Here is a 14,635-nt window from a genome sequence, read left to right on the forward strand (position 1 = left end):
CGGACGTCCTGTCGGCCTCAGGAGCCGCGCTCGGTGCTCCGACGCCGCACTGCGGACATGGCGCGGCGGCCGCGCGGCCTGGGTGCGGAGAACCTCCGCCAGCGGGGTTCCCAGGGGCTGCTGGGGCCCCGTTTTCCACACCGAGACCCTCTTCCTAGTCTCTGACCCTCGGAGCCGTCAGGGCTGCGAACAGGAAGGAAGGAGTTTACTCACGGTGGCCGCGGCCCAGCGCTGTCCCAGAGCGAGGCGGAGCCCGCAAGGCCTGTGCTGAGAACGCTGCTCCGCCTTCGCGGGGCCGGCGGGTCTGTGCTGAAGAGAACGCGGCTCCGCCCTCGCGGGGCCCCGAGGTCTGGAATGACTGGAACCCACCGGCACAGACCGCCAGGCACCTGCGCGTGCGCGCCGTGACGGCATGCGCGCCGTGACGGCATGCGCGCCGTGACGGCATGCGCGCCGTGACGGCATGCGCGCCGTGACGGCATGCGCGCCGTGACGGCATGCGCGCCGTGACGGCATGCGCGCCGTGACGGCATGCGCGCCGTGACGGCATGCGCGCCGTGACGGCATGCGCGCCGTGACGGCATGCGCGCCGTGACGGCATGCGCGCCGTGACGGCATGCGCGCCGTGACGGCATGCGCGCCGTGACGGCATGCGCGCCGTGACGGCATGCGCGCCGTGACGGCATGCGCGCCGTGACGGCATGCGCGCCGTGACGGCATGCGCGCCGTGACGGCATGCGCGCCGTGACGGCATGCGCGCCGTGACGGCATGCGCGCCGTGACGGCATGCGCGCCGTGACGGCATGCGCGCCGTGACGCCGTGACGGCATGCGCGCCGTGACGCCGTGACGGCATGCGCGCCGTGACGCCGTGACGGCATGCGCGCCGTGACGCCGTGACGGCATGCGCGCCGTGACGCCGTGACGGCATGCGCGCCGTGACGCCGTGACGGCATGCGCGCCGTGACGGCATGCGCGCCGTGACGCCGTGACGGCATGCGCGCCGTGACGCCGTGACGCCGTGACGGCATGCGCGCCGTGACGCCGTGACGGCATGCGCGCCGTGACGCCGTGACGGCATGCGCGCTGTGACGCCGTGACGGCATGCGCGGCCTCAGGAATCTGAAACGGCGGCATTGGCGCGTCCTGCTGGCGCCCGGCGGCGTGGGCGAGGGGCCCGGCGGCGGGGGCGAGTGGCCCTCCTGCTCAGGGTGCTGTCCCGCGCCCCATGCTGGCGGCTAGGGCCACCGCGGGCCCTCCTAACGGCGTGGTGGCCGGCGTCTCCTGCTGGCAGTCGGGGCCCTGCAGGGCCCTTTTGCTCACCGCGTGTGGCAGCCCGCCCCCTGCTGGCCGCCGCGGCAATGCAGGTCCTCCGGCCGAGGCTGCTCTGCCCGTGCTGCTGGGCGCTCTTGCCCGCGGTGTAGTGTTGGTATGCCCGTGCTGGCCCTGCGGGCACTGCAGGCCGTCTTGCTCACGGTGCCTTGGCAGCACTCCCATGCTGGCAGCCAGAGCACTGCGAGGTCCTCTTGCTCACGGCGTGGTCCCTCTGTGCCCCCTGCTGGCAACTAGGGTCGCTGCTGGGCGCTCCTGCTAGCAGTGTGGTCAGCAAAATTCACAGATTCTAATTTTTTAAAACATGATTGGCCGGGCGCGGTGGCTCACGCCTGTAATCCCAGCACTTCGGGAGGCCGAGGCGGGGGGATCACGAGGTCAAGAGATGGAGACCGTCCTGGCCAACATGGTGAAACCCCGTCTCTGCTAAAAAATAGGATAATTAGCTGGGCGTGGTGGGCCATGCCTGTAGTCCCGGCTACTCGGGAGGCTGAGGCAGGAGAATTGCTTGAATCCGGGAAGCAGAGATTGCAGTGAGCTGAGATCGCGCCACTGCACTCCAGCCTGGCTCCTGGTGACAGAGCAAGACTCTGTCTCAAAAATAAAAATAAAAACATGGTCAAGACCTAGGAAACACAGAAGACAAGTTTTAAGTAATTTGATGGTATAATCTTGAAGTTTGAGAGAGTTCATATATTTCATCAAATGTAAATTTTCAATGTTTATAAAACACTATTGCCAGGCATGGTGGCTGACGCCCGTAATCCCAGCACTTTGGGAGGACGAGACACGTGGATCACGACATCAGGAGTTCGAGACCGGCCTGACCACCACGAAAAAACCCCATCTCTACTAAAAATATAAAAATTAGCTGACTGTGATGGCTCACACCTGTAATCCCAACTACTCAGGAGGCTGAGGCAGGAGAATTGCTTGAATCCGGGAGGCAGAGGTTGCAGTGAGCCGAGATGACGCCATTGCAGTCCAGCCTGGGCAACAAAGTGAGACTGTCTCAAAAAAAAATTATTTTATGTACCATTACAAATATACTGACAAACTGTGACTTCTGCAACAAAGGAGAAAAATGTTAGGTATAAAATATTTGAAGTTCGTGTTGTGAATTTTAATATGCCTACTTTTAAATTTTTCATTATTGTTTCAACAGCTTTAACGAGCCATTAAAACACAAACCACAGCATTTATGGAGGGAGTGAATGTTTCGTCTGAACTCTGGTTCAGAGGCAACTCGGCTGCCTGTCCCCAACTTTTCACCCCAACCATCCGGGTGTCACCACTAAGAATTTCTCCTTAGTTCCAGTATCTTTTACCAGAAACAAACCCATATATGTAAAAGTTACTCTGGCTATAATGATTTGCAGTCAAAGCCTCAGTGGAGGGAGAGTAGTACGGTAAGCCTTATAGAAGACTACGCGACAAGGAAATGCCACAGCGCTCCCTCCTCCAGGCTCAGGGCCCAGCCAGGAAGCTTTTTCCTTACCTTTTCCTCGGCGGGCCCAGGTGTCCCAAGGCAGTGGCGTCTCCACAGTGGCATCTGCTCAAGTGGGTACAGAGAATAATGAAGCTCCATCCTCACCGGGAATTGGCCCCAGGTCCCCAGGTATCCCCAAACCACAGCCTGTCCTCCAGAAGAGAAGGAAGCTGTGCTGTCCTCGGGCGAAGGGGGGGATGCTGCTGAGTGGATTAGATCCAGTTTACAAGCTGTCAAGGAGGGGCCCTGCACCCCCTCCAGCAGTCCTGGTGAATCACTGAAATTCAGTGTTGGGATTATTCCAGGCCATAATTTTGGAAATGTCAACTGAAATCAAGCCCACCATCCCGTGCCTTGATCCTAACGAATGGAGATAAGAAGAAGCAAAGATGCACAATAGACAAAACTCAACAGATTTTTTTTTTTTTGCATCAACAATAACGTGTAGGAATAATTGGATCTTAAAATATTAAAATGCCATTTACAACAGCACTCCCAAAATTGAATCCATTAAGTATAAATCTCACAAACCATATAAAAAGCATTTAGAAAACCAAGAATCACAGTTGAGATAAATAAAAATAAACATATATAAGGCATGGTGGCTCACGCCTGTAATCCCGTAACTTTGGAAGACCGAGGCAGGTGGATCATCTGAGGTCGGGAATTCAAGACCAGCCTGACCAACATGGAGAAACTCCGTCTTTACTAAAAAAAATACAGAAATTACCTGGGTGTGGTGGCATGTACTTGTAATCCCAGCTACTCGGGAGGCTGAGGCAGGAGAATTGCTTGAACCCAGGAGGCGGACGTTGCAGTGAGCCAAGAAAGAGCCATTGGAATCCAGTCTAGGCTCTAGTCAACAAGAGCTGAGCTCCATCCCCAAAAATTTTTTTAATATATACGTACATGTAAGTGCAGAGATATTACCTGTTTTAGAGAAATACAGTCATTATTCTCAAGATGACAATTCTTTCAAACTTGATCTATAGATTAAGCCAAATCACAATCTAACAACTACCTAAACCCAGAATGGATGACATAAGGCTGAAGAAGAACAAAGTTTAAAATATTATGCAACCAGATCTAAACACTTACGTAAAACCACAGTAATAAAGAAAATGTGATACTGGTGAAGGAGTAGATACATAGATAAGTGAAACAGAATAGAGAACCCCATAATATACTCAAGCTAACTGATTTTTTCAAATGGGGCAAAGGAAAGCCAAGGTGGGTGGATCACCTGAGGTCAGGAGTTCGAGACCAGCCTGGCCAACATAGCGAAACTTCCTTTCTACTAAAAATACAAAAATTAGTGGGGCGTGGTGGCAGTCACCTGTAATCCCAGCTACTCAGGAGGCTGAGGCAGGAGAACCACCTGAACCGGGAGGGAGAGGTTGCAGTGAGCTGAGATCACGCCACTGTACTCCAACCTGAACAACAGAGTAGGACTCTGTCTCAATAAAAATGAAAATGAAACAAAATCAAGCAACAACAACAACAACAACAAACCGTTGCTTTCTCCACTACAACTCTCTACTATGGGGAGTTGCTAACCAAAAATTCAAACATCACAAAGAATCTCTCAATGCTTCTCAATAGAACCTCTGAGGGAATTCTAGATACTTCTATTTTTTATTAGTGATAAAGCTCTGTAACTCGCTGTGTTAAACAACCAGAGCATCCACACCTGCTTTTCCTAGGGTGCACTCAAAGGGGGCAAAGGCAATCCAATGGAGAAAGAAAAGTGCGTTCCACAAATGGCAACGGAACAACGAAAAACCATATGAGAAAACTGTGAACATAGACACAAACTTCCTGAAAAAAATCATTCAAAACAGAGAATAGACTTAAATTTTCAAAGGCCACGTTTTAATACGAGAAAAATCTACATGGCCTTGGTTTTTGGGATGACTTATTAGATTTAACATCAAAAGCCAAGGTCTGCCTCTGCTGCCCAAGCTGTAGTGTAGTGGCAGGATCATAGTTCACTGCAACCTCAAACTTCTGGGCTCAAGTGATCCTCCCAGCTCAGTCTCTCAAAATGCTGGTATTACAAGCATAAGCCACAATGCCAGCCAAGACTTGGTTTTCTATGGTGCAATACATGCATACTTTTTTTGGTAGCAACCATAGCATAAACAAAAACATCAATAATATTAACACTTGTCATGAGGAAAAAGCAACTTAAAACAACAGTGAGGATAGCAATGAATATCTACTAAAATGGCTAATTTTTTTTTAAACAGTTTTGCTCCGTTCCCCAGGCTGGGGTGCAATGGTGCAATCTCAGTTCACTGCAGCCTCGACCTTCTGGGCTCAAGCAGGCCTCCCACTTCAGCCTCACAAGTAGCTGGGACTACAGGCATGTGCCACCACACCTTGTTACTTTTTTGTATTTTTAGTAGAGATGGGATTTTGCCATGTTACCCAGGCTGGTCCTAAACTCCTGGGCTAAAGTGATCCAACTGCCTTGGCCTCTCAAAGTGCTGGGATTATAGGCATGAGCCACCATGCCCAGCAAAATGGCTAGAATCTTTCTATAAATGCAACAGAAATTGCAACAGGAACTCTCATTTATTGCAGGTGGAATGCATAATAGTACAGCAAGTATATACCCACGTTTGATTACTTTTAATCACTTTATTTTTTCTGAGACAGAGTCTCACTCTGTTGCCCAGGCTGGAGTGCAGTAGCGCAATCTTGGCTCACTGCAACTTCTGCCTTCTGGCTTCAAGCGATTCTCCTGCCTCAGCCTCCTGAGTAGCTGGGAGTACAGGCTCCCACCACCATGGCCAGCTAATTTTTGAATTTTTAGTAGAGACAGGGTTTTACCATGTTGAACAGGCTGGTTTCAAACTCCTGACCTCAGGTGATCTACCCGCCTTGGCCTCCCAAAGTGCTGGGATCACAGGTGTGAGCCAGCAACCTGCTGCTGTACGTGCTCAGCAACCTTTGATTTCTGATCTCATGAATGTTTCTCAAATGCTTTTTCTACTGCAATTCTTCACTGTGGGGAGTTGCTAATCAAACTATTCAAACATCACAGTAAGCAAAGAATCTCTCAATGATTCTCAACACAATCCCTGAGGGCATTCTGTAGACTTCTATTTTTTATTAGTAGTAAAGCTCAGTAACTCACTGTGTTAATCAACCAGACCATCCACACCTGCTTTTCCTGGGGTGCTGGCCCAGCTCGCAAAGGATGTCCAAGCCCAGGCTTCCCTCTGAAAACTCAAGGAGCACCCTGGCTTCCCAGCATGCAACGCATGAGACCTGTCCATTTGGACACTGCACCTGGAAGAAACACAGTGTTACAAATAGAGGCTCCCTCTGCCAGGCTCAAGGCCTGCTCTCCCATCTGGGTACCTTCTGATCCAGGAAAAACCCTCCCATTCTGGAGTCGGGAGAGAGTATTGCCCTACAGCACCCCCAACACCCAGCCCCGGGTTGACTAACATCCAGCCGTAAGTCGTTCCTGCCCACTTGATTCACTCCGGCTGCACTAGCCGAGCCCCCCTCATCACCATGAGCTGCGGATCCTGAAGTGGAAAGCAAAACGCAGTGCTCAGAGAAGACCTCACATGACTAGGAGGCAGGGGCTGGCTCTGCTCAATGGCAAGCAAAAAATAACAGGGAATTGAGATGGAACTGGGAAATCCAGAGACCAGCCCTGAGGGGCTGGAAAAGATAATTTAAGGACAGGCTGTGTCTCAGGGGATGCTCAGTCACCAGATACACCCAATCCTCTTTCTGCCCATCAGGAAAGGCTCTAAGGGACACTGGTTGAGTAGATCTATCCAGTCCTCTTTCTACCCATTAGGACTGGCTCTGTCTTGGGGGCAGTGAGTGACAAGACCCACCCAGTCATCTTTCTACCCATCAGGACAGGCTCCGTCTCAGGGACACATTGGGTAAATAGACCCATCCAGTCCTCATTCTACCCATCAGGTGCCATTGTAAGTGCTTGGCAGTGATCATGACCAGACTCTTCCATGGGACCCTCAAATGAATAGAGTGTTAGGAGGCAAAATGTGTTACACATGGAGCAGAGTCACAGAGGGCCACTGTACAGAGGGTCAGAGCAGGCGCATGGAGGAGGAGCTGGAGATCACAAAAGTGATCAAAGTGCAGTTTGCTAAGAAGTTATCAGCCAGGGCTGTGACAGAGACAAGAGGCAATTACGACCAAATTAGAGGGAGCAGGTGGGAGAGCAGAGATGGACTAGTACATTTAGGACATTTAGGAGAACCACAGCCTGAGAAGGCAAGTTATTTTCTCCCCTGAGTCTACAAAGCTAGGAAACAAGCATTGAAATGCCCTGATCTCAGACCCGGGACAACAGATCTGGAGGATGAGGCTCATGCTGTCCTCCTTCGTGCCCACCAGAGCAACCACCTAACCCGATGTCCAGCTGCCAAGGGCATTCTTAGGTCAAAGAGACAGGACAAAAGTGTCCCTGAGTGGAGCAAGCAATGAGGAGAGCCCTGCTGAATGGGCCACAAGGAAAAGGGGCCGTGGAGCACTCCGCCTTCGAGGAAGGTGCACAGAGCGGTAGACGAAAAAATCCCGACGCTTAAGGTGTGGCAGGGAAGCGGGCAGAGGGAGACTGCCCTGGTCCCAGCTCCCACTGGGCTACCCATCCGCAGCCCTAACCTGATTGGTCCAACAACCCGAACCAAACCAGAACCCAAACACAAATCCTAACTTCTAACCCCAGAACCCTAACCCCAGCATTAACACTATCCCTATAATAGCTCTGCATCATAACTTCTGACATGGATTGAGTTTTATCTGTTTATGCACAGTTATGAGCATCTGGACTTTCCCTTCGTGCACACAGGAAGACTTTTCATGGCTTCCTGGCATCTGAGGAAGAGATGAAGCAGTTTTTGCACATTGACCATTCATTACGCTGCTGTTAGGAATTCACAAACACCACAGCTATTAATTCTCCAAGTGATATGTATTGCCCCCTTTTTAAGTGAGCCAGTGTTTTTTTCCCCATTCAAGCTCACAGCTTAATACTCTTCATTAAATCTCTTTTCATGCAACATTAAATTATATGGAAAACCAAATGTTGGCCAAATAGCCCTGGGTTAAAATCTTTCCCTTCACTTACCTGCTATGTGACCTTGAAATATTCAGGGAATAATACTGGACTTAAATCATTAACATGGAAAATGTCAATAATTATGCCATGTGTGCCAAAGAGGTATGCTACTGATAAACACTTTCTATAGAATCTCTGACTTCGAATATGTGGTCAATGAAATGTAATTGCTATAGTTTGTTACAAGTAATAAGATTACCTTAAGATAAAAATGTGGTTTTGATATTCTTGAATTTTCCTTAAGTGTTGCCTCTACTGATGATTCTTACTATCAATATTTTTCTAATTAAAGTAACTATCATTAATTAAGTAAAATATATATAACATCATATGCTAATGCCTAGGCATGGTTTTAATATATTATTATATTATTTTTACTATAATCCTATGATATAAAAGAATATTGAAACTTAGAATGGTTACTTTGTCTAAAATCAAACAGCCTTAAAGTATGATAAAAATATGCCTGATAAACTGGGCATGGTGGCCGGGCGCGGTGGCTCAAGCCTGTAATCCCAGCACTTTGGGAGGCCGAGGCGGGTGGATCACGAGGTCAAGAGATCGAGACCATCCTGGTCAACATGGTGAAACCCCGTCTCTACTAAAAGTGCAAAAAATTAGCTGGGCATGGTGGCACGTGCCTATGATCCCAGCTACTCAGGAGGCTGAGGCAGGAGAATTGCCTGAGCCCAGGAGGTGGAGGTTGCGGTTGCGGTGAGCTGAGATCGCGTCATTGCACTCCAGCCTGGGTAGCAAGAGCGAAACTCCGTCTCAAAAAACAAAACAAAACAAAACAAAACAAAACAAAAAACTGGGCGTGGTGACCCATGCCTGTAATCCCAGCATTTTGAGAGGCGGAGGCAGGTAGGTCACCTGAGGTGGGGAGTTGCAGACCAGCCTGGCCAACATGGAGAAATCCCGTCTCTACTAAAAATACAAAAAAAGTAGCTGGGCATGATGGCGCAGGCTAGTAATCCCAGCTACTCAGGAGGCTGAAGCAGGAGAATTGCTTGAATCCAGGAGGCGAAGGTTGCAGTGAGCCAAAATCGCGCCATTTTGCTCCAGCCTGGGCAACAAAAGCGAAACTCTGTCTCAGAAAAAAAAGGCCCGTTAATTACACATGCTATACTCTTATTTTATTTTACTTTATTTCCTATTACAACAATGAAATTCTCAAAAGCATTCTTCTACACAATATCTACCTGTCTCTCTGCTACACATAGAAGAAAAAGAAAAACATCAGTAATATAACAGTTACATAATATATAATTTATATATATATCAATAATATATCCTCCTGGAGCAATATAATAATGTTAAATCAATTATCATTTCCTCAAACATGGTAAGTTTAAAACCCTTTGTATTGTGCTGCATGTATTGCTTTGAGAGTCTCACTCCTTGAAAGGCCTCTGATGTCCTCCAAGGCAAGGCAAGAGAGACTCAAAGGAGGTTTGTGTCTGAAGTCTGTGGAAGGAAGAAACGGAGGTAGTGAAGAACACATACACACGGGAGATGGAAGACCGAGCAGCTGTGGGTCAGTGATCAGGCTGGATGTTTCCGTGGCCTCACAGCAAGACACCAGGGCTCTGGAGTTCTAGAGGACTCAAACTAAGGGGTGGAGGGAGGGAAAACATGCAGTAAGAAAATTAAGGGCGTGCTGCAGCCTCAAGTAGGAACTAAAAGACCTTCTGTCTTAAAATATATAAATGGAATTGAGAAAGTCAACTGGGGTGAAGTTAGCCACCAAGAGTAGGATGGTGTGAGTGGTCCTCATCTTGGGTGAGGTCCTGTGGGTGAAGCTAGGGTTGTCAACATGTTTTTTTGTTTTTTAGTTTTTTTTTTTTTTTTTTTGAGACGGAGTTTCGCTCTTGTTACCCAGGCTGGAGTGCAATGGCGCGATCTCGGCTCACCGCAACCTCTGCCTCCTGGGCTCAGGCAATTCTCCTGCCTCAGCCTCCTGAGTAGCTGGGATTACAGGCACGTGCCACCACGCGCAGCTAATTTTTTGTATTTTTAGTAGAGACGGGGTTTCACCATGTTGACCAGGATGGTCTCGATCTCTTGACCTCGTGATCCACCCGCCTCGGCCTCCCAAAGTGCTGGGATGACAGGCTTGAGCCACCGCGCCCGGCCCTGTTAACATGTTGAATCCTCTGGTGGCGTCTGTGCAGGAGACATACCATGTAGACACTGGCTGAGACCACGAAGATCATTAACATGGCTCCGAGGAAGGATAGTGGGATTACAGACATTCCAGACACAGAGACCTCATACTGACACATTGATTTGGATGGGAGAGATGGTGTTGATTGCCAGATTCAGGGTCAAGCAGAGGAGGCAGGAGGAGCCAACATTCTTAATTATCTTGCCTCTGAAATCTACCCACACCCTACTCCTGGGGCTGACAGTGACTGCCTGAAGGCAGCACAGCAAACAGGTAGTGCAGAGTGAAAGACCATGGGATGCTCTTTGGAAGTAGTAAATGACTTGACACCGAAAATTTTTCAAAGCATATGAAAGTGCCCAATCTTCCATCATCCGATGTATCCCCTTGGAGAGAACAAAGGAGCTTGCCACAGCTAAGTTGGACAGAGGGTAGTCTGTGGACTTCAGTGTGTGCTCAGTGGGAAAGGAGGAGCTGTGAATGCCAAGAAGGAAGGCATTTCCCAGAATGCCGTCTCCCACCTGGAGCAGGAACACAAGCTTGAGGGCCGCATCACCACAGTCATCTGCACCAGGAGGCATGTGGTGGTCTAGGGACCCAGGTAGTCTCCCAAGAAATTATAAAAGTAATATGACTATGCCGTGTTACAGCTGCCCCAGTGAGCCCAAGAATTAAAGGAATCTTGGACTGCACCATCTGCACTGAAAGGGGAAGGGTACTTGCAGACCTGGGAAAATAACTGTGTAGCAGAGGAACCCACAAGCCCATCAGAGCGCTCACTTATTATTTTTTGACCAGCACGCTGGCTAACACCTGTAATTCCAACACTTTGGGAGGCCAAGGCGGACAGATGGCTTCAGCGCAGGAGTTCAAGACCAACCAGGACAATATGGTGAAATCCCATCTCTAAAAAAAATTCCAAAAGTTAGCATGCATGGTGGTACACATCTGTAGTCCCAGCTACTCAAAAGGCTGAGGCAGGAGGATTCCTTGAGCCCAGGAGGTGAAGGCTGCAGTGCACCGAGATTGCACCACTGCACTCCAGCCTGGATAACAGAGTGAGATCCTGTCTCAAAAAAATAAATAAATAAAATAGGCTGGAAGCAGTGGCTCACTCCTGTAATCCCAACGCTTTGGGAAGCCAAGGAGAGTAGATCACGAGGTCAGGAGTTAGACACCAGCCTGGCCAACATAGTGAAACCCTGCCCCTACTAAAAATACAAAAAAAAAAAAAAAAAAAAATTAGCCAGATGTGGTGCACAAGCCCATAATCACAGCTACTCAGGAAGCTGAAGCAGGAGAACTGCCTGAACCCAGGAGGCAGAGGTTCAACATTTGAATCTAGTTGGAGAATAACAAGGAGACCAGCAGGAAGAAAACAGAGACAAGCACTTTAACCGAAAGCACCACAGAGTAATGAATCAGGACACATGGAAGCTCTGCTCATTAGGAAAAAAAGCAAGCAGCCATGTGTGGCTGGGGTGGATTCTATTAAACAGATGGTTGAATACTTGAGGACCTGGTCTGTAGTATAAAGACAGCTATAATCATAGAATTCCACACACCTTCTTTCGTAAAGGATTAAACTGGAAAATGCAAGGTGTTCTGGCACTTAAAACTTCAATTTTATAGTAAGTATAGTTATTAACATCATAATCACTATTTGAGTGTTGTAATACATTCGCCTTGCTTTGAATTAAGTAGAATAATGATGGAATCTGACAATAATTTTAGTCCCATATGGTTTCATATCCAAAATTGGAAGGTAGATGAGCAGAGTTATCATTCCCCACTGTTTATAGATTTCAGGAGTAGATGGTGAAAACTTCAAGGGAAGAGGGAAGTCCTTGGTGTTAGGGGATCATCGGGGAGGGACTATTTTCCATGATGTTGGAAGACTTTGCAGAACTACAGAACTTTATATCATCCTGCAGGTCAGTGTGGAGTGACTTGAGTTTCTACATACAAACTGTGAACTTCAGGCCTGGGTGCACCCTCAGGACAGAGCAAAAAGCACCCCACTGCCTGACAGCAGAGAGCACAGAGGGCTCCTGTGGTGCCAAACAAAAGGGAAGTGCCGGGCTTTACTCCCATTCCTATGACCATGACCACCCAAACACGTCTGCCCCTAAGGGAGTCAGCAGGACCGTGATGAGACAGGTGGAAACAAAGATCAGGAGCATGTGAGTGAGGAAGCTCCCCACAGACTCAGCTTTCTGAAAAAATAAACCTTCAAGACACTCAACATAGTCATAATAGATGCAGGTAAATACATGATTACAGGAAGGAGCTGTAGAATGACCCAGATTGAAGATGCAGGAGACACAGTCCAAGAAAGGGAAGAGAAAAGTATTAAGTAACTCAGTATAGAAACACGCACATACATACACACACATAGTAGAGGTCAGAAGTCAGGAAGTTTTGCTTCCAGTTTCTTGGTTGCTAACTGTTGAATACCTAAATAGACTTAGAATGTTTATAGTCAACATTTTACCTACAACTTTAGCGCAAACTGCAATTCTCATCTTTATGTGAGAGGCATAGGAGTAGAGCAGGAAGTTAATTAACACAACGTCACGAAGTCCATAATGTTGTTGCAGGTGTTGAACTTGTGTCAGTCTGTTTGTCTACCTCTAGTTTCTTTTCTTACTCTTTGTGGGCTAATTATACAGAAAGTTAGAAATTTGTCATTTTTCTTACACTGAAAAGACACAATTAAAACCACACACACACCCAAACACAGTACTCAGTCATTTACTCCAATCCAACCCAAACCCAGAAGAGAACATGTGTGAAGAGATTACCCCAGGTCCATGATACTGTATGTGTCCGCACGCACTATGTCATGATTTAGGAGCTGTATTATCTATTACAAAATTTTTTTTAAGAAATAGATTTTCTGTCACCCAGGTTGGCGTGTTGTGGTGCAAGCATAGCTCACTGCAGCCTCAAACTCCTAGGCTCAAGTGATCAGGACGAGACGGCCTCAGCATCCCTGTTAACTGAGATTACAGGTACAAACCACTGTGCCCAGCTTATTCTGAATTATAAGAAGCAAAATCATCCTTGCTGCTGAGACCAAGTTGGAGCAAAAAGCAAAGAGATAAAGGGCCATATTTCCTTTCCAAGAAGACGTAAATGCAAAGAGACTCAGAGATGGGCTTGAATTCATGATGACAGCCTTTCCCATGAAGACTTTGGGGCCAGCCAGAGACACTTAGACTGCCCTAGTAACAACCTATTCTCTCAACTGCTAGGATGTCAGAAACCCTGCCATCCCCTCCCCAACACTGTCTCCATCACAAGCTCCCTCAGCCCGTATCACCCACAACAGGCCACTGAAATCTGCCTCAGGCAGGGCTGGGTACAGTCTGAGGCTGAAGGGACAAAGCCCTGGTTCACCAACTCTGAGCATTGACCAGCTCTACTACAGGACATAAGTCTCTATGCACCATCCCGGTCCCTGAATCTGAGCCCCGGGGATGCTACTAGGCTCACCTTTGCTGCTGTGGCCATGGGCAAAAGCATCAGCATCAGAAGGCACAGGAGGCACCTGCGGCCAATGATATAGGAATGGGATGCCCAAGCTCATCCCCCAGTGTAGCCATCATTACGTTACCTAAAGACACAGTGATGCTATCTGCAAAGGGAGTCTGGAGCATTTCCAGAAAGGAGCAAACACAGGTGACAGTGTCAAATTTTCAGCGTCACTAGCCAGTGATTAAGTAGAAGGCTTAATGAGCAGTATGCACAGCTAGAAAGAACATATCTCTGGGCTCCCTGGAGCTGCAGGACAAAATCAAGCCAAAGTGAGGAGAGGTAAAATGTGAGTAGTGGGCATGGACTCTCCTGATAGTGTCCCCCATGTGGGCTCACTGTCCTCTCTACTGGGGAACTCAATACATTCACCTGTGGAATGTCCTCAGAGGCAAACCACCACCCACCCCCAGACAGGGGTATGCTCTGTCTCCAATACCCAGTTTTCTTGCCTTCCCTCTGACCCTGCCTGTCAATCCACATACCTCATGCAGGGGTTCTAACCCCTCAAAGCATTTAGGGGCCTTCAAACATCTGCCCTGCATGAGCCTGACAGTCCTGTACACCACCTCTACCCCCTGCCCTCACCCCTAGCGAAGGTTTCTTCTCTTCATGGAATTCTCTGAATTATACTTCACATTTGTACATCTTCTCCTCCTCTGTACATCTCCTCCTCCTCTGTACATCTCCTCCTCCTCCTCTGCAGCCTCTGCCCTTTATATGTTCATCTATCCAGAGAGGACTGGAGACATTGCAAGGTAATCCTCCACACCTGTTCTCCATACTTAGGTTCTACGGCCTTGTCCTTGGTGCTGGCCTCACGTCAGAGGACTTTTCCTTATTCAGACATGACAACTCTGTGAATTATTTATCCTTCCCAAAGTACTTGGCCATCTCATGAGATTAAGATGTTTTAGTTGGCCAGGCACAGTGGCTCATGCCTATAATCCCAAGGGAAGTCAAGTCAGGAGGATCATAGACCAGCTCAAGCCAGGAGT

The 14,635-nt window shown here is 48.5% G+C and overlaps 1 protein-coding gene and 1 long non-coding RNA gene across 19 annotated transcripts in view; both read right to left on the minus strand.

Annotated features, from left to right (window-relative positions):
* LOC104653327 (ATP-binding cassette sub-family C member 6-like) overlaps positions 1 to 477 on the minus strand; it is an 80,037-nt gene extending 79,560 nt beyond the window's left edge. For all 18 annotated transcript variants that reach the window (XR_012513337.1, XM_074384188.1, XM_074384185.1 and 15 more), the window contains exon 1: positions 214 to 477. Coding sequence is in view for 17 of the 18 variants with exons in the window: in XM_074384183.1 (XP_074240284.1) it covers positions 214 to 465 (252 nt within the window). In the remaining variant the exon portion in view is untranslated. The remainder of the gene's footprint in view (positions 1 to 213) is intronic.
* A 594-nt stretch (positions 478 to 1,071) lies between these two features.
* Positions 1,072 to 14,635, minus strand: part of LOC141580891 (uncharacterized) — a 38,152-nt gene continuing 24,588 nt past the window's right edge. Inside the window, exons 2-3 of the long non-coding RNA XR_012513339.1 lie at positions 2,830 to 6,117; positions 1,072 to 2,320 (exon numbers count right to left, since the gene is read on the minus strand). This is a non-coding gene — a long non-coding RNA (uncharacterized LOC141580891). The remainder of the gene's footprint in view (positions 2,321 to 2,829; positions 6,118 to 14,635) is intronic.

The sequence above is a fragment of the Saimiri boliviensis genome, chromosome 13, assembly GCF_048565385.1.
Source record: "Saimiri boliviensis isolate mSaiBol1 chromosome 13, mSaiBol1.pri, whole genome shotgun sequence".
NCBI lineage: Eukaryota > Metazoa > Chordata > Mammalia > Primates > Cebidae > Saimiri > Saimiri boliviensis.